This window comes from Mizuhopecten yessoensis, unplaced genomic scaffold (genome assembly GCF_002113885.1).
Source record: "Mizuhopecten yessoensis strain PY_sf001 unplaced genomic scaffold, ASM211388v2 scaffold10711, whole genome shotgun sequence".
Lineage (NCBI taxonomy): Eukaryota > Metazoa > Mollusca > Bivalvia > Pectinida > Pectinidae > Mizuhopecten > Mizuhopecten yessoensis.
Window position 1 is genome coordinate 376,877 of NW_018408683.1, and position 18,945 is coordinate 395,821.

General features: G+C 37.5%; 1 protein-coding gene across 1 annotated transcript in view; it reads left to right on the forward strand.

The window, feature by feature from the left end:
• The window catches only part of LOC110461939 (MAM and LDL-receptor class A domain-containing protein 2-like), a 127,693-nt gene that overhangs the window by 71,480 nt on the left and 37,268 nt on the right, over positions 1–18,945 (forward strand). Inside the window, exons 90-116 of the mRNA XM_021515681.1 lie at positions 60–153; positions 585–704; positions 980–1,114; positions 1,569–1,694; positions 2,240–2,370; positions 2,791–2,875; positions 3,131–3,250; positions 3,813–3,962; positions 4,544–4,662; positions 4,914–5,078; positions 6,503–6,593; positions 6,867–7,016; positions 7,154–7,288; positions 7,637–7,768; positions 8,177–8,310; positions 8,816–8,936; positions 11,324–11,464; positions 12,004–12,269; positions 12,645–12,735; positions 13,752–13,889; positions 14,023–14,285; positions 14,560–14,791; positions 16,736–16,858; positions 17,061–17,188; positions 17,467–17,602; positions 18,066–18,218; positions 18,754–18,912. Of these exons, the coding sequence (XP_021371356.1) occupies positions 60–153; positions 585–704; positions 980–1,114; positions 1,569–1,694; positions 2,240–2,370; positions 2,791–2,875; positions 3,131–3,250; positions 3,813–3,962; positions 4,544–4,662; positions 4,914–5,078; positions 6,503–6,593; positions 6,867–7,016; positions 7,154–7,288; positions 7,637–7,768; positions 8,177–8,310; positions 8,816–8,936; positions 11,324–11,464; positions 12,004–12,269; positions 12,645–12,735; positions 13,752–13,889; positions 14,023–14,285; positions 14,560–14,791; positions 16,736–16,858; positions 17,061–17,188; positions 17,467–17,602; positions 18,066–18,218; positions 18,754–18,912 (3,838 nt within the window). The remainder of the gene's footprint in view (positions 1–59; positions 154–584; positions 705–979; positions 1,115–1,568; positions 1,695–2,239; positions 2,371–2,790; positions 2,876–3,130; positions 3,251–3,812; positions 3,963–4,543; positions 4,663–4,913; positions 5,079–6,502; positions 6,594–6,866; positions 7,017–7,153; positions 7,289–7,636; positions 7,769–8,176; positions 8,311–8,815; positions 8,937–11,323; positions 11,465–12,003; positions 12,270–12,644; positions 12,736–13,751; positions 13,890–14,022; positions 14,286–14,559; positions 14,792–16,735; positions 16,859–17,060; positions 17,189–17,466; positions 17,603–18,065; positions 18,219–18,753; positions 18,913–18,945) is intronic.

Consider the following 18,945-nt stretch of genomic DNA (forward strand, 5'->3'; position numbering starts at 1 on the left):
TGTTTAAATTTAAATACATTTCGCCACACATTATCATTTTATCTTTTGCTCTCTTGTAGATTTTTGTTGAAGCTGGTGTTGGATCTGGTTACCAGGGAGACATAGCCATTGACGACTTGAGATTGGACCCCACTCCCTGTGGTGGCTCTAGTGGTAGGTTAAAGAATGATTTCATTTTCATGAAACTTTCTACACTTACCTTTAATATATATTACATCCTTAAACTCAAAATATGACAATCAACACTGTAGTTAGCAGCCCTCTTGGATTTAGTGAAAGTCACATGGTTTGCATCTGATAAATCTTGAAGGATTTTGTGAACGTTACATGGTTTGTATCTGATAAATCTTGAAGTAATGCTTTGATTTTCACGACATTTTTGATCAATTACCTGCTCAAGTTAACATCAGAAAATATAACTATTTAACTCCCTCATTGCGGGTTACCATCATCAGCCATCATTCCACCTAATCTTGGGCAAGCGATACATTCACTTCCATGGATGTCTTGTCTTACCTATAACTATGGTGTTCATGATAAACAGATAATGTGTTTTGATTGTGTGTGACGTTGATTTTTTTAAGCACAATCTAACGGGACATTTAACTGTACGGGAGGTCGAGGCACTAGTAAAGTGATTCCCCTCAACAAGGTGTGCAACTTCATGGTGGACTGTCCATATGCCTCAGACGAATCTAACTGTGGTGGGTACAATAGCTTTTTAAACTTTTAATTATAGTTGCTTTAAATAAAAGGTCCAGGATGAAAAAATAAGCCAGAATGAGTTGTAGTTGGTAAATGTTGAAATCAACATTTCCAAAGCTTTATGTATTGTATTTCATTACAGTAACACATTGATTAGAAGTTTTATGTTAGCAGGCTTATAAGTAACACGGAATTATGACACAGAATACCACCTGAAAGCAGTTGAATGTTTATATTTTCATTGTGTATGTCAAAAGAGCGTTTGTTGTTACAGGTTCCTGCAGTTTTGACCAGAATTTCTGTAGTTGGCAACCAAATTTGCAGGGAGTGTTTACCTGGAAACGAGGCAACAAGAATTCTAGTGCCAACACAGGTCCCGCCTTCGATCACACACAGGGTAACCAGTATGGTGAGTGTCCCACATCTGGGTATATCTGGGCAGTTCCAGCAAGTCTCCCTCACCAAACAGGGATCCAGAAACATTGGGTTACAAAATCTCACAAAAGGGTATCCAGGGGGTTATAGGGAGTCTTCCACGTCAGGGTGTATCTGGGCAGTTCCAGCAAGTCTCCCTCACCAAACAGGGATCCAGAAACATTGGGTTACAAAAACTCACAAAAGGGTGTCCAGGGGGTTATAGGGAGTCTCCCACGTCAGGGTGGATGCACTACGTGACAGTCTTCCAAAGCAAGGGGGATCCAGGAAGTTTTGGCTACCATACACTAGATCAGCAATTGATTTAATTTGTATCTTCTACATCTGATGTCCACCTTACTTTGACAATTTAACTAAATGTTTTGAGAAAATATAAAATGTGAGAAAGAATATTTAATGACCAATATTCTACTGTTACTTTGTTACAGGTTACTATGCATATGTAGATGCAACACTTGGGACCTCAAGGAGCATAGCAACCCTAACAGGACCACTTCTGCAGCCATGTAGTTCCACCTGTCAGATTCAGTTCTGGTATAGCATGTACGGCCGAGGTAAGTCTTTGTCAAATACACATGTACGGCCGAGGTAAGTCTTTGTCAAATACACATGTATGGGCGAGGTAAGTCTTTGTCAAATACACATGTACGGCAGAGGTAAGTCTTTGTCAAATACACATGTACGGCCGAGGTAAGTCTTTGTCAAATACACATGTACGGCAAAGATACAGCAGTGGTGGGTCACTGAAATAAGCATGTCAGGTTCAGTTCTGGTATGTACAGCTGAGAAAGGTTGTCTAAGTCGGCAGATTCAGTTATTTTTAAGTGTTTACAGCTGATATCTCTCGCTAGCATCAAATACTCCATGTTTGGAAGCTGTATGCAAGTAGGAATATACTATGTGTGATTATGTATTACTCAGCTGTATGACAAAGGTAGATCTGCATCAAATACAAACATATACAGCAGATGTTTATAAGTGGAAAGGAGACACATGTTACAGCAGTGTTTGGTTTGAAACTGGTGATTAGGTGTAAAGGATGTGCTTTGTTCTGTTAAAATTATGGGTATCATTTACAACAATGTTGACTTTTCTGTAGGTATTGGTACTCTCAGTGTGGTCATCACTGAAGGGGGCCAGAATACAACCATCTGGACACAGCGAGGTAACCAAGGTAACCGCTGGAACAAGGCTACTGTGGACATAGGTCGTGTGGGACGACAATTCCAGGTACAGAGTTATATTATTACATCAGTCTCAGACCTTTCACTTTTACAGTTGTTTTACAGGGTAACATGGAAATATTGCTGTGTATTTAATTTTTGCCTTTTTTTGGTTACAGTGGAACTTGAATAATTATAACAAAGCATAAAGATGATTGATATTAATTTAACTTACTCAAATGGACTGAACAAATGCAAAATTATTTCTCATCTGTAGTTTATAATTGTAAGATTTTGCAAGAAATTAAACATTGATGTTTTCAAATCCAAATAAAAGTTATGTTTACAGATAAATTGACAAAATCGAATCCAGCATAATTTTCACCGGAATAATGTCCTTATGCTCTTGTTAAATAGCCTTCATCACGACTGAAATAAGCTTGATACCAGTCATAATTGGTTTGCTACATGATTTATTTCGATGCAGCTCATGTACAAGGCAACACGTACCTTCACTACCTTGGGGAACATTGCTATCGACGATTTGCAGCTTATCAACTGTAACTTTCCAGGTGAGTATATTGGGCTGTCCGACTTTAAACAGCAAGAATAAGAGCATAGTCAAAGTTTGATAAATTAAAGTAAAGGGAATTTCTGATTTTGTTTGGTTGTGCAAACGGATTTTTTTATGTTTTCATGTTCATGTTTTTTTCCTAATGACAATTTTGTTTATACAAAGATACATAGATACATAGATTTATCATTTATGCCAAACTGCTACCTTGATTTGTACTGAAGACTGCTATTGTACCCTTGTTTGGTTACAGCGGTCCAAAATACCTGTCCCGTTGGTCAGTTCAGATGTAATCGTGGTGCTTGTGTACCCAAGACTGAGCTGTGTGACTTCACAGACGATTGTGGCGATTCCTCAGATGAGCAGTCCTGTTGTAAGTTTCACAAATCACACACAGATATAGGTCAATAAGGTGAAATACACAAATCACACACAGATATAGGTCAATAAGGTGAAATACACAAATCACACACAGATATAGGTCAATAAGGTGAAATACACAAATCACACACAGATATAGGTCAATAAGGTGAAATACACAAATCACACACAGATATAGGTCAATAAGGTGAAATACACAAATCACACACAGATATAGGTCAATAAGGTGAAATACACAAATCACACACAGATATAGGTCAATAAGGTGAAATACGGTTTGAATTATATTACCAGTTGTTAACAGGACATTGGGGACAAAGTAAATAAGTTATATGTTTACTTTTATCTCCCCTTGTCATCTACAATTGACAATAGTGGATGTAAATGTGATGTAATAAAATTTGATATTAGTGACAATAAGGGAGATAAATATGATAGTAGAGTAAACAAGGGCAGGTACTGATATATGACATCACACTATTCATGAAAACAAGGGAGGTAAATGATCATTGAGTAATGTAATAGTATACTTTTGTTCAATTTTCTTGTAACAGCTTCCTACCCAGCCCGTTGTGACTTTGAGACTAGTCTCTGTTCATGGACACAAGACAAATCTGACACTTTTGATTGGACAAGAGCAACAGACCACACAGCCTCATATGGTACAGGACCTTCCCGGGACCACACCCGAGGAACTGCTGCAGGTACTTGGCTACACAGCAGTGTCACCCCACATTGTCCTGTTATTGCATTACCACTTAACAGTTTATGTAAAAGCATGTACATGTGCATTGGCTTTTCTGTCAATCACTTCTTACATGTGTACTAAAAGTTAAATCATACTAATTACATCTTAGTTAGAATTAAGAAAAGGCACAATTTTAACAACGGAGGTATATTGCAATTGGTAAATTTTACACAAAATTGCACATAGTAAATTCTGAATGACAAAACTATTTGATAAAAGTGGAAAACTGCAAACATCAGAAATCAAGCAAAATACAGAGTTTGTGACTTTGAAATGTAGAAAACACATGGTTAAAAAAATACTGTCTTTGTGTTAAATAGTGTGTATACCCTAACTATATGTCATATTCCCAATTAAAAAACAAAATTTTTGTCACTAAAAAAAAAAGTAAAATTTTCGAGGCACCCAAATTTTGATAATTGCCCTTAAATTTGCTCAGTATGTTTAAGTTACATAACCCTTTAACAACTTAAATTGTTGATGGGCCGTAAAACAATAAAAAACAATATGAAAAATGGATTTGTCTGGCTATTGTAGGTTACTATATGTACATTGAGTCTTCACGGCCAAGGAAACCAGGAGATAAGGCAAGACTTCTCAGCCCAGCCTTTAATGGAGTGGTGACCAGTACTACCGGTCAGAGTCAGACATGCACGGTGAGTAACTTTAATAGAGACGTAACCAGTGCTACTGGACAAATTCGGTCAGATAGATTATATTAATTTTCAATCTTTTTTATTGCTGACTTTTGTAATATTGCTTCTGGAATGTATAGCTTTGTTGAAAAGTGACAAATCTTGTTACATCTGTGTAACCATGAGTTGATAAAATTATACTTTGTCTAATAGAGTACTCTTTGGCTATTAAATCGTGCTTTGTTATAATGCTCTATGATTGTGTTGGCCAGCTTCGCCTGTATTACCACATGTTCGGGAGGACCATTGGAGCGTTAAATGTGTACACACGTACCTCTGTGGGTGGACCCATGAAAATCATCTGGCAGAAAGCTGGCAATGTGGGAGACTTTTTTGAGCGAGTGGACATCCCCATATTTGAAACAAATCCATTCCAAGTAAGGACAGGGGATTACAGACTGCAGAAAATAGAAATCTAAACAGGCAAATGCTTGGGGAAGGATGTTCATAATAGTTACATCATAAACAAATTAACTTTACAGTATACTTTTATTCGATTCAATAATAATAAATATGGTATTATTTGATTCATAAATCAAAATTTTGAGTATTTTTTTTAATTTCATTATTTCTGAGATGTTAATGAAAAGAAAGAAGTATCTATCAGTTTGTGATATTTGTCCCAATTATTTACATCAGACTTTTTATCTATTAAGATCTGTGTTTGTGTGAAATATGTGTATAGGAGATGCTTAAGGCATGTAACTATGTGTACAAGATTTTGGGTATATACAAGATACTTGTGGTTGTTTTTGTGAGGTTTTAGGAAGATATTTGTAAAAACTTGAAATATAGATCTCTCACTACTGCTGTTGTCAGGTTGTGATAGAAGGTTTGACATATAGATCTCTCACTACTGCTGTTGTCAGGTTGTGATAGAAGGTGACATATAGATCTCTTACTACTGCTGTTGTCAGGTTGTGATAGAAGGTTTGACATATAGATCTCTCACTTCTGCTGTTGTCAGGTTGTGATAGAAGGTTACATATAGATGTCTCACTACTGCTGTTGTCAGGTTGTGGTAGAAGGTAACATGGAGATCTCTCACTACCGCTGTTGTCAGGTTGTGATAGAAGGTGTGACATATAGATCTCTCACTACTGCTCGTGTCAGGTTGTGATAGAAGGTGACATAAAAATCTCTCACTACTGCTGTTGTCAGGTTGTGAAAGAAGGTGTGACATATATATCTCTCACTACTGCTGTTGTCAGGTTGTGAAAGAAGGTGTGACATATATATCTCTCACTACTGCTGTTGTCAGTTTGTGATAGAAGGTGACATATAGATCTGTCACTACTGCTGGTGTCAGGTTGTGATAGAAGGTGTGACATATAGAACTCTCACTACTGCTGTTGTCAGGTTGTGAAAGAAGGTGTGTCATATAGATCTCTCACTACTGCTGTTGTCAGGTAGTGATAGAAGGTGTGACATATAGATCTGTCACTACTGCTGGTGTCAGGTTGTGATAGAAGGTGTGACATATAGAACTCTCACTACTGCTGTTGTCAGGTTGTGGTAGAAGGTAACATGGAGATCTCTCACTACCGCTGTTGTCAGGTTGTGATAGAAGGTAACATATATATCTCTCACTACTGCTGTTGTCAGTTTGTGATAGAAGGTGACATATAGATCTGTCACTACTGCTGGTGTCAGGTTGTGATAGAAGGTGTGACATATAGATCTCTCTCTACTGCTGTTGTCAGGTTGTGATAGAAGGTGACATGTAGATCTCTCACTACCGCTGTTGTCAGGTTGTGATAGAAGGTGTGAACTATAGATCTCTCACTACTGCTGTTGTCAGGTTGTGATAGAAGGTGTAACAGGACAGGGTTACCAGGGTGACATCGCTGTTGATGACTTGTCCATGACACCCGGGTGTAAACTAGCCAACAGTAAGTACCACCTAATTCTCATTCAATACCTGAATTCCAGTATGATTGCAAGAGAATTTGCATAAAAATCCCAGAGCATTCTTGCTTCTTGTTGTATTTGCTATTGTGTGGACATTGAGAGATTTTAATTAGATTGACCTTTATTATATGAATAAAATATTTACTAAATTAGCTTCAGTTTTATACATTTCAAAACATTAAATGAATTATTTATTTGTTTAGATTTCAGTGCATTATGAGGTAAACATTAAATCCCGTTTGCTTGTTTACTAGCACCCCTTGTGACGGGTACACCAGGACCTGTTACCACGCCCGGACCCTGTGGTAATGGCAGCTTCTCTTGTTCTGGACGCTGTATCAATCAGAACCAGGTCTGTGACTTCAGTCCACAGTGTGCGGACAAGTCTGACGAGGCCAACTGTGGTATGTACACTCACACCTATCATTGTTAAGTGATTGTTTAATACTCTGATAATGTATTTGATGTATGTCTTCCATTGATTTATATGATTGACATTGTCTGTGATATAGCTGATATAACAATGATTATGTTACGACAGGAACATGTACCTTTGAGACTAACCAGTGTGGCTGGACTGATGTTAGTTCTGGCCGCTACAACTGGCACAGGTTCCAAGGAGCCTCACCAGGCACAGGGGGACCAAACAGTGACCACACCACGAACTCAGCAAATGGTAAGTATGATAAATGGGGCCTAGAGAGAACTCCACATAGAGGACTGGAGTGTCCATACAAGTGCCTCACTACTATAGTGTTCTTACAGTGGAGCTGGTTGAAGATTAATATTCAAATACTCCTCTTTTCAGACAATATTTTCAGATTCTGAATGAACCAGTTTTTTGTCTGTCTCAGAATTGGTATTATTTCAGTTAGAGTGAAGCTTATATGTTTTATTTGATAATACCTCATACTCAAGATTGCAGACAACTGAGTTATCTCCCTTGATCTTTTTCATCCGCCAGAGATGTACAATGTTTCCATGTGTAATAATGGTGATAGTAAATGCTTGATTAACCCTGTAGGTCACTACATGCTTGTGGAGGGATCATCAGGTACATTCTTCAGCCGTGCAAGGATGAGCACAGTGGCCCTAGGACCAACTGCACCAAGCTGTCAAGTCCAGTTCTTCTACCACATGTACGGTATAGCAGCAGGTAAGCCATCCAGTAGTGTTGTATACAGGTAAACATCCTATAGTCTTGTAATTAGATAGCATATATTATAGTGATTTGACTGTATGTATAATATCCGGGTCTGTATTGCTGTACTTATAAGATATCTTACCTTTACATATGTAGTAGGAAGAGGTTAGAGGTTATCACTGAGGATCAAACCAGCGACTCCCACCTTTCCAGCATGCTGCTTCACCAATTAAACTATAGGGAAATTCCCTCTGGCAGAAAGCTAGAAATAAGGCAATTAAAACCTACCACATACACCTGTTATATGCATGCTAAAAATACAAAAATATGCTTTTTACTCTAATTACCAATACATGACAGTCTTTTTACATAATTATCCCATGTATACAAAAAGTAATAAAGATCTAATATCTGCTGCAGGTAACATTCAGCTGAGTGTGACCAACGCCAATAATCCCACAGACTCCACAGTGATCTGGTACAAGACTGGAAACCAAGGCAACGGATGGAAGCAGGCCACTGCTGACATCGGCACCCTCCCTGCTGGCTACAAGGTCTCCCCAACTAATTTGAACTCATAAGACTGTTAATTATTATGAAAAGTTCTTTTTACACAACCAATAATATTTTCTATGTGACGTTTCGATGACTAGTACGATATGTACATTGTCACCTTCATCAGACAAATGACCAGTGAAGCGTACACACACAAAGGTGTAAAATGTGTATGAGTTGTCCACAAAATCAATGTCGATGAACCAAATGCTTAATGAATAGATGTTATTTCCCCACAGTCATCCATTCAAAGTGTGTTATTTACCCACATTGATTCTGTCCTGTTGTTACCAGTATTTCCCCTTCTTGCCAAAGTTTGATTTCTGTATATTGATTCTGTCCAAGTAATATTCTAAACATTAATTGTGTATTTGTATGATTGCTACCATGATTTCAGTCAATGTATAGTTCTGCTCATAAAATGATGTTTGAAACTGAACATACATTAATTAGGGTACGTGCACTTTTAACTTTATATGGATTTTGGCAAATTGGTTTCTTCAGCTCCAATTTGATGCTCTGCCCTCCAAGTCATTCCAAGCCTCAGGCATTCCCCAGTCAGACATGGCCATCGATGATGTGCAGTTTGTGGCATGTAATCCAACACAGATTGTCAACAACACAGGTAGGTTATAAACACTTGGTGGATGCTGTCTTTTGAAGTTCTCTACACATATTAATTTTTGACTGCTGTAGGTTGTGTGTATGTTCAATAAGAGAGAGGACGTCCAAAGAAGTTGGTAGTTAATCTCATATCAGATAAAGTACCTGAAGCTCTCTCAGATTGTGCTCGAGATGTTGGGAGTTGGTTGATAACATTTTGATGATAATATTTGATATGACGCTATCTTCAGCAATAATTCTAGCAAATAAGAGATGATCCAACTAGATTGATAGCATTAGCAATGATATATAAGAGATACCCTGACATCATATTGCGTTAGTTAGGGTGCATAATGGTGACCTGATTGTATTAGCATTAAGGATGAAATACAAATTCTAGTGACAGTACTGTATCCAAAAAGAATGATCTAACTTAACCAGTAGCATGAGTTTAAATACAAAACTGATGATTGTTCTTGCAGCATATAGAGTGTGTAAGTCCATGACAGATGTAGACGGTAACTCTATAGGTAAAGCAACAAGCTAATTTCTATATAAAAGGAAGAGCTTATTTACCTCGCATGCTTTCACTCAATATTCTGTCATGTATTTCAGAGTTTGCTTTTGTAATGTATAACTGAAATGTTTTAAGGACCACAGCGGAAATAAGTCTGTGAATATTCTGTTTGGTAAAATATGTCTTGTTATTTACCATAGGTTGTATTTTATCAAATAGATCTATCTATAATGTCCACTGTTAAACCAGTAGGATTATAATGATCTGTCATGTGATCCTCCTAATGTCACCGACAACTTTGTTAAAGTTTGAAGTATGTTGAGAGTATACCTAGTCTCCCCTTGATACTAAATCCCAGCTGGTGGGCAACTACCTGCTCATCCCTAGGTTACCGTTGTCCGGTAAATTTCGCTATCGGTATAAAAATGTTAGTAATGACCTTCTCTACCTAGTCAAGTAAATGTGATCTTTAGTCTATAGTGATGTAGGGGATCCACCTGGTATGTCCTTGCCTCAGTTACACATCCCGTCTGACTTGTAGCAAGCATTATTCTGGATCTAGCCTTAACATTGATTGTAAAAAACATTGATTTATAATGACTTACATTGATTTTGATAATCGTTATTATGGATCTAATATTAACATTTATTGCGATATAGTCATTATTTATGATTGCCTTGGTTTTATATTCAGGGAAAGATTTTGAGTTGTTAGCTTTACAACTTTATTAATTTACATTTTCAACTATTACAAATGAAAATATTTGTTACATGAAAACTACCTAGATATGAAAATTTTTAATTTTGAATTATTCAATTTTTTAAATTTTTTTTATTACCTGCAGTCTATAGTCTTATCTTTATAATAGAAAAGAAGTGCAATAATTGGATAGATATCATTAAATCTACAGAACAGATTAGAAAATACAGCACTTGTGTCAGGGTCTGTCCATTAACAAGTAAAGACGTCTGTCACTACTACCCAATACAAACGCAACCAATGAGAAGACAAAACTAGATAATGTAACACAGCCTCAAAAAATACCTGCGCAAATTACACAGGTGCGCAAATTACATGGGTTTTTACGGTACGACTAACCACTCAGAAAACTGAAAATGAATACAGACATGAGTTTTCATTTCATATGAGATTTATGAAACAAGTCTAAGAATTTTTCAATTAACAAGCCTCTGGCGAGCTAAAATGAAAAGTTTGTGACTAGTTTTATGAATTTCATATGGAACGAAAACAGGTGTAAGATCCTTTTTATCACATAATCAAGATTTGTGGCATATATTTGTGTAAAACGACAATTTTCATGCAATCTTGAAATGTAAAAAGCCGCTATTTTGACTCCAGTGTGTAAGTCTGTCACGTCATGTACTTGTCCTAGGCGTGATGTCACAATTGAAACAATTGAAACTTTACAACCAATCACACGGCTGATAGGTCATATTACATGGGTTAATACGCTAAACATAAGACATGGGTATATTAACTGGTTAACACAGTGCAATATGTGATAAAAAGCATGTACACATTAAACTATAGCATTATGGACAATACATGTTACAGATGACACATGTTACAAACCTGTTAAAGTATATGTTGAGCAATCAGCCTAATATTATTAAATGTAAAAGAATACATAATTTAATGAAAACATAAGCACACTAACCTATGTGCCTGCTACACTCCGGTGTAGTTAATGTATACAGTCGGTTCTAGGTTTTATACAGTTCAATATGCACTTCTTTTTAAATAATCTACATGTAGGGAATGTACATAGGTAAAACATGTGTCAATAGTCTTATGTTCACCTAAATAGGCAGATGAATCGTCCACATACATGTATATATGAGGTATATGGCTGGTAACTTTTGATTTTCAGTGTTTAATCTCAACTGTACTTTTGAATCTGGACTATGTGGCTACTTCCAAGAAACAGCTGATGATTTTGATTGGACGCTGACCAATCAATCATCTCCCACGATTGGAACAGGCCCAGACAGGGACCATACTACTGGAACAGGTAAGACTTGGTTCAGGATTGGTAGGAGGGAGGGTGTAGACAAATGCACTGGGGAGGAGATGGGGGAATGACAGAATAAATGGTAAGCAGGTAGTGTTGGTTACCATTATATTATGCCCCTGCAATCAGTTATGGAGCCAAATATAGGTTTTTATACCCAATAAACCTCAACAGAATAGGATTCAATCCTTAAAAGGATTATTATTTGAGTCATATTTCAGGTCTCCAAGGTCAAGGCTAAAGTCATCATATCTGTGACTTTGTCAACTGATTCAGTAATATCACTGTTGCAATTCATTTCTTACCACATGCTTATCAAATTTATATAAAGGTCAAATATGAGAATTTCTCAAATGAGTGTATTTCAAGGTTTCAAGACCAAGGTCACAATTGCTATTTATAGTAAGTTGTGAAACAATGACACTTATTTGCATGTGAGAAGGGGCATTGTTTTATTACAAGTATTTTGTAGTTTTCTCAATGAGGTACAAACTCAGAGTTGGACAAATTCAAGAGGTATAATTGTTTTCTGTGTGCAGGATTTTACATCTACATTGAGACTTCAGCACCTCGCCATGCTGGTCAGAAGGCACGCATTACATCAGGCATCCAGAAGCCGGCCCCATCCCAGGGTGTGTGTCTTACCTTCTGGTACCATATGTTCGGGGCCCATGTCAACACTCTCAATGTATACATGCAGCACCCCCAATCTAGCAACCTCACCCAGGTCTGGTCACGCTCAAAGACACAGGGAAATGTCTGGCGCAAGGGACAAAGGACAATCATCAGTAAGCTGCCGTTCCAGGTAAGAAGGTCACCCAGACATTTTGTTTGTAAGGTTTGGGGCTGAGAATGTCCATTATTTCTATTTTTGCATGTTTCTATTGTCAGCCTATGTATTATGTTCGAAGTTTGTGTTAGAGCATTGTCTGCCAGAGCTCCTTTCGTCATTTGTCTAATTCAAGCCTACCGACTGATGAATGATAAGGGCGAGGGTTTTATTTTGCCAGAATTCTTTTGATCATTTTTCTTAAGTAAGCCTACAGACTTTATTAAGAGTTTGAGCTGGAGATATTTTGCCTGTACTTCTCCTTATTATTTATATATACCTTCTCACTGCATTATGATGGTTAGGGTTTTTTGGCCCTGGATTCTACATGTTTCTACCTTTTGCCTACAGATTGTGTTTGAAGGCTTGGTTGGAGTGAGCTGGCAAGGAGACATTGCTTTGGACGATATTTCTGTGGTCGATGGACCATGCCCAGCACCAGGTACAGCATCACAATAACTAAATCAGCTTGTATATAATCTTATAACTTAACATCCTGTTGACATATAAATAATTGAGAACAGTTCTCAACAAATAGCCTTTAATTGCACTTTTATGAGAGACATGACTTTGTATAGAATTTCCTTGATAAGATGTAAGTGCTAAAGCCTTTTTGTTGTGAACTTCATTGTTTCCAACAATTTCTTTGTTATGCATCATACTTTTCAATATAAAAACATTTTTCTCAACAACTCTGAAGTGGCTATAATAGTAAGTAAAGGACAGGTATTAATTGTAAAAGAGTTTGTGGGGGGATATAGAAATTAGGTCCGTCCGTGCGTCATTCTGTGCGTCCATCCATGCACCAAAAATTGCTCTCATCTACATCTTGCCTACTACAACTGCTATGTTGATTATACTTTCATCAATTGTGTAACTAAGGTTGCTCTACTGAATGCATATTGTGGATGCTGATTTTGACCTATATTTTACGCTTCATTGACTTGGTTAATAAGAATTGATCTTCTATGTATTTTAGATGAAGAAAAATTGTTGGCATAACTCAGATCTTAGTTACTATAAGTGATACATAGATTATACTTGCATGAATGATCACTCTATAAAGGTTCATCTACTTATTGCATGTTGTATGTTTTAGTGACTTGCATAATAAAAATGCATTGAGTTGGTTAAAAAGTACTTGTTGTCATATACAGTATCATGTTTTTAATGACTTTTTCACTGCGAGTGGGAGATATCGATGACAGCCCCTTTTTTGTTTTTATTGTAACATGCATGTTTTATAATTGAAAAAAATACATGTTTCTTTCATCTATGCATTATATTCACTTATGTCAAACGTTTTGGTCAGGGTACCAACTGACACAATTCTAGAGACATGCTGTCCATCCATTTTCATTTGCTGTGTTTACAGTTATTGTTCGATAGTTTAGTTTCGGTTTTGATATGGTCTAACATTCCATCGATTCTGTACAACTGGTGATACTTTGTCCACAGCTGTCTGTGATTTTGAAGCTGACTTTTGTGGATGGACTCAAGATACCACAGATGATTATGATTGGACGAGGAATAGGAATGGGACAGCCTCAACAGGAACTGGACCTACCTATGATCACACAACAGAGAGTCAGTACGGTAGGTAATATTCTCTGAACACTGGTCTGACCTATGACATCGACATAAAAAATCAACATGGTAGATAACAACCCCCAAACCTATGTGATATTTTGTTCCTGATAACAAAATAATGTGTGTTAATATATTATAGGTTACTACATCTACACCGAGGCTTCTTCACCATTGGTGATGGGTAACAAGGCTCGCCTCATCAGCCCCAACTTCACTCCCCTCGGATCATTAGAGTGTCTGCACTTCTGGTACCACATGTTCGGACAAAATGTCGGCACTCTAAACATGTATGTCCAACCAAGCAGTGGGTCTGCTAAGTTTACCATCTTCTCCCGGACTGGAAACCAAGTCAACTTGTGGCTTTACGCCACAGTCCAGCTAGCTCAGACAATTGACTATCACGTATGTAAACAGTGAGAAATTCTATATGCAGTTCAATTTACTCAGACTTACAAAAATAGTGAAAGACTCTTGATTAGTTACATACCCACACAGATATTGTGTATGGTCATACTGTTGTCTTATCATTTCAATACAGTGATATTTTACATTTGACCTTACAATATCATTTATCCTTATGATCAGATTACATTACATATACAGTGAAATGCAACAATATCATATTAGATCAATTTTTTCTAGTTTGATAAACAAGATCTATTGTATTTTGTTTTAGATTATTTCAGAAGGAGTTCGGGGTAACGGTTACCAGGGAGACATTGCTGTTGATGACATCAGGATTACCCCTGGAAAGTGTAAGCCTGTGGGCATGTGTGACTTTGAGCTGGACACATGTGGCTATGGTAACACACGCACAGGTGATCAGTTTGATTGGCTGAGGTCAGCAGGTGGGACCATCAGTCGTAACACTGGACCTTCCGTGGATCATACCACTAACTCTGACAAAGGTAAGTCAGGTCAAACCAGGAAACAGGAAATATGTTTTTAGGGCTGTACTTTCCAGAGTATTGTTTTATGAGGTCAAGTCGTCGTTTTTAGCTCACCTGGCACGAAGTGCCAAGTGAGCTTATGCCGTGGCGCGGTGTCTGTCGGCTGTCCGTCGTCCGGCCGTCCGGCGTCAATATTGTACTTTAAACAACTTCTTCTTAATAACCAAAAGGCCTAGGGTGTGGATATTTGGCCAGAAGCAAACTGGGATGAAGGGCTCCAAAGTTTGTAAAATTTAATGACCTTCACCCATTTTCAAGGTCACAGGGGTCAAATATGTTAAAAACTTTAAACATCTTCTCAATAACCAAACTGCCCAGGGAGATGATATTTGGCCAGTAGCATGCTTGGGTGAAGGGCTACCAANCTATATTCAAGGTCACAGGGGTCAAATATGTGAAAAACATTAAACAACTTCTTCTGAATAACCAAAATGCACAGGGTGATGATATTTGGCCAGTAGCATGATGGGGTAAAGGGCTATCAAGTTTGTTCAAATGAATGACCTTCACTTATATTCAAGGTCACATGGGTCAAATATGTTAAAAACATTAAACAACTTCTTCTGAATAACGAAAATGCAAAGGGTGATGATATTTGGCCAGTAGCATGCTGAGATGAAGGGCTACAAAGTTTGTTCAAATGCATGACCTTCACCCATATTCAAGGTCACAGGGGTCAAATATGTTAAAAACTTTAAACAACTTCTTCTCAATAACTAAAATGCCCAGGGTGATGATATTTAGTCAGTAGCATACTAGGATCAAGGGCTACCAAGTTTTTTTAAATGAATGACCTTGAATCATATTCAAGGTCACAAGGAGCAAATAAGTTCAAAATATTTAAACAACTTGTTCTGAATAATCAAATGGCTCAGGATGTTGATATTTAGCCAGTAGCATGCTGGGATCAAGGACTTTGTTTGTTAAATTGAATGACTTTGACTTATATTCAAGGTCACAGGGGTCAAATTTGTTAAAATTTTTAAACGTCCTCTTCTGAATAACCATGGGTCCCAGGATGTTGATACTTCGAAGTTGCATCCTGAGATGAAAGGCTATAAAATTTGTTCAACATAATGACTTTGTTCGACTTTCAATCACAGGGGTGAAATGTTTTAAAAAGAATTAACAGGTTCTTTTGAATGAATCTTAATCATAAATACTGATATTTTGCCTGTAGCTTTATTTTAGATCACTTTTAAGGTTACAAGTGTGAGATTTATACCAGGTGAGTGATGCAGGCCCATTGGGCCTCTTGTTTATAATAAAGCTTGATAAAATTAAATTTAAAATTGTTTTACTTGTGTAACAAGACGTGGTCCATACTGCTGCTATGTGATGGATTTTTGTGAAACCTACCTTATTAAACCATTGCATGTGTAAAAGCCATGTTGTTTCCACTTGTTTTAGAGAGCTATGTCACTTGTAGTAATATAAAGGTCGACTGGTCTTCAGAATAAATTTAGTTCAAATCAACCCCATGGGAATAAAAAAAAATGCCTACTATAGAGTCAAAGGTCACTGTAGTCATTATAATGCTCTAATTTTCAACCATTGAATTGAAATAGGGACAATAAGGTATTGTAAACGTAAACTGTTATTATATATATTATAATAGTATTAGCATCAGGAGAAGGGGATGTTAAGGTGTATGAGGTCTCTGGGTAAGGGTCCTGGTTTAAATATGGACGTTCTACCATACCTCCTCTGATATCTTATTCTGGTGGATAAAAAGGAATCTGCAGTTTGTAAAAGTGCAATCATAATAATAATCATGGTAACATTATATTTGGAAGGTCCAAGTATACTATATATACAATGTACAAAATATTTAGTGTACACAAGGGATGAAAATACATTATAGAAAACAATTGATGAACTCCAGCTTTTGTGTCATTGCAGGATTCTACATGCTGGTAAGGGCCAATGGACGCCAAGCAGGGGACCGAGCCTGGTTATACAGCCAATACTTCCCTGCGAGTTCTGCCTCCTGTCTCAGTTTCTGGTACCACATGTATGGCACAGGTAAGTAATACAGTGTATGGTTTGTAAGAATAATTCAAGTCCTGCCTCCTGTCTCATTTTTTGGTACCACATGTCTGGCAGGGGTAAGTAATACACTGAAATTTTGTATTATTGTAATTTCATAATTCCTGTTAAAAGATACTGTCACTTCTGATATTGTATGCCATATAGTTGTGGATACATTTGACTGGTTATTCACTAGATATTGGCTTCCTCCGTGTGTACCAACCCACATCCAATGGAACGCTGTTAGTGTGGAATGCCACTCACAACCAGGGAAATGTTTGGAGACATGCAAAAGTGGATCTTAACAGCACAGTCAGCTATCAGGTGTGTGATCATACGTTTATAAGGAATTCTGGGGAATTTCTTCAATACAATATTGTTAAACAGGGTTGATTACATAATACAGTAATGTATGTCTATATGTCTTCAATAAAACCTAGTGCATTTTTATGGTCATTCTCTTATAAATCTGGGTGGTCTGCTTTATACAAAAATGTCTGTGATCATACTCTATATAAAAAATGTTGGACTGCTTAGTATATGTAAACAATTATTGTATTGCTTAAGATACCGGTGTTAACGAGAGATAACTGTTTTAACAGGTGACATTTGATGGAGAGGTTGGTTCTGGTTACCAAGGTGACATGGCCCTCGATGACATTGCACTTTATCCAGGACACTGCAGTGATCTGACTACAACAGTACCTACTACCGCTGTCGTTAGCACTGTCACTTACGGTAAGTGAAAAGTAACATGTTACACTGTAAGTACCATTGTGGTAGATTTGAGTGGTATACATAGGGGTTACAGTCACCTTCAGGCTAGAGGGAATCCCCGGTAACTCAATCAGTAGAGCATCAGACTCTCTATCCTGTTACACAATGTTCTACCATAAGCTTAAAGTAATGTCACATACAACACATGTTAGTTATCACCTACACATGTCTGTTTTTTATAGCCCAACTATTTACAGTGTAGTCCAATAATGTACAACTCAACTTCCACAAACACTTTTCTTTCGGTCGTAGTTCCTACTATGTATGACTAATCTTTTCCCAGCCTCCCTCTGTGTTTTGTAGCCTCAATTTCATATGTGTGTGCCACAGTTATTTTGACCCTAACTCCCCCTTGCTGTAGGAGCTTGATTGTGTATGAATGACATTTTGACCAAAACAACCCTGTTGCTGTTGTTTGTTTCAGCCCCAACTGTGTATGACTGTAACTTTGACCAGAACACTCTATGTCAGTGGACCCAGGACCAAACAGACATATTTGATTGGACACTCCACCGGGGTCATACAACCTCCTTTGACACCGGGCCTTCTGCTGATCACACCACAGGAAGTGCCAATGGTAAGATTATTTAACTATGAAGCATCAATGATAAGCTTGTATGAATAGCGGTCAAACCACAGGAAGCGTCAACGGTAAGCTTGTTAATATCAGCCATATCACAGGAAGTGTAAACGGTAAGCTTGTTAATATCAGCCATATCACAGGAAATGTCAGCGGTAAGCTTGTCAATATCAGTCACATCACAGGAAGTATCAATGGCTAGCTTGTCAATATCAGTCACATCACAGGAAGTATCAATGGCTAGCTTGTCAATATCAGTCACATCACAGGAAGTATCAATGGCTAGCTTGTCAATATCAGTCACATCACAGGAAGTATCAATGGCTAGCTTGTCAATATCAGTCACATCACAGGAAGTGTAAACAGTAAGCTTGTCAATACCAGTCACACAACGTGATAGTATAAATACTTTAAAATCACATTTTGTTGAAAAAAATGTACTTTACAAACTGTTGGTATGTTGCCAGAACTTAAGTCATTGTGTAACTTATTAGTATGATGTTTGAATTCTGTCGGTTCTTTCTTCAAACAGGCTATTATGCTTACATCGAATCCTCCAGCCGCCATAGCAATGACACAGCACGCTTGATCAGTCAGAATATGGTACTTATGACCAGCGGTAAATGCTTCAAGTTCTGGTACCACATGTACGGAGCAGATGTATACAAGCTGAACTTGTACGCAAAACAAGGTCAGTAGTCGATTGTTAAATTGGTATCATGTT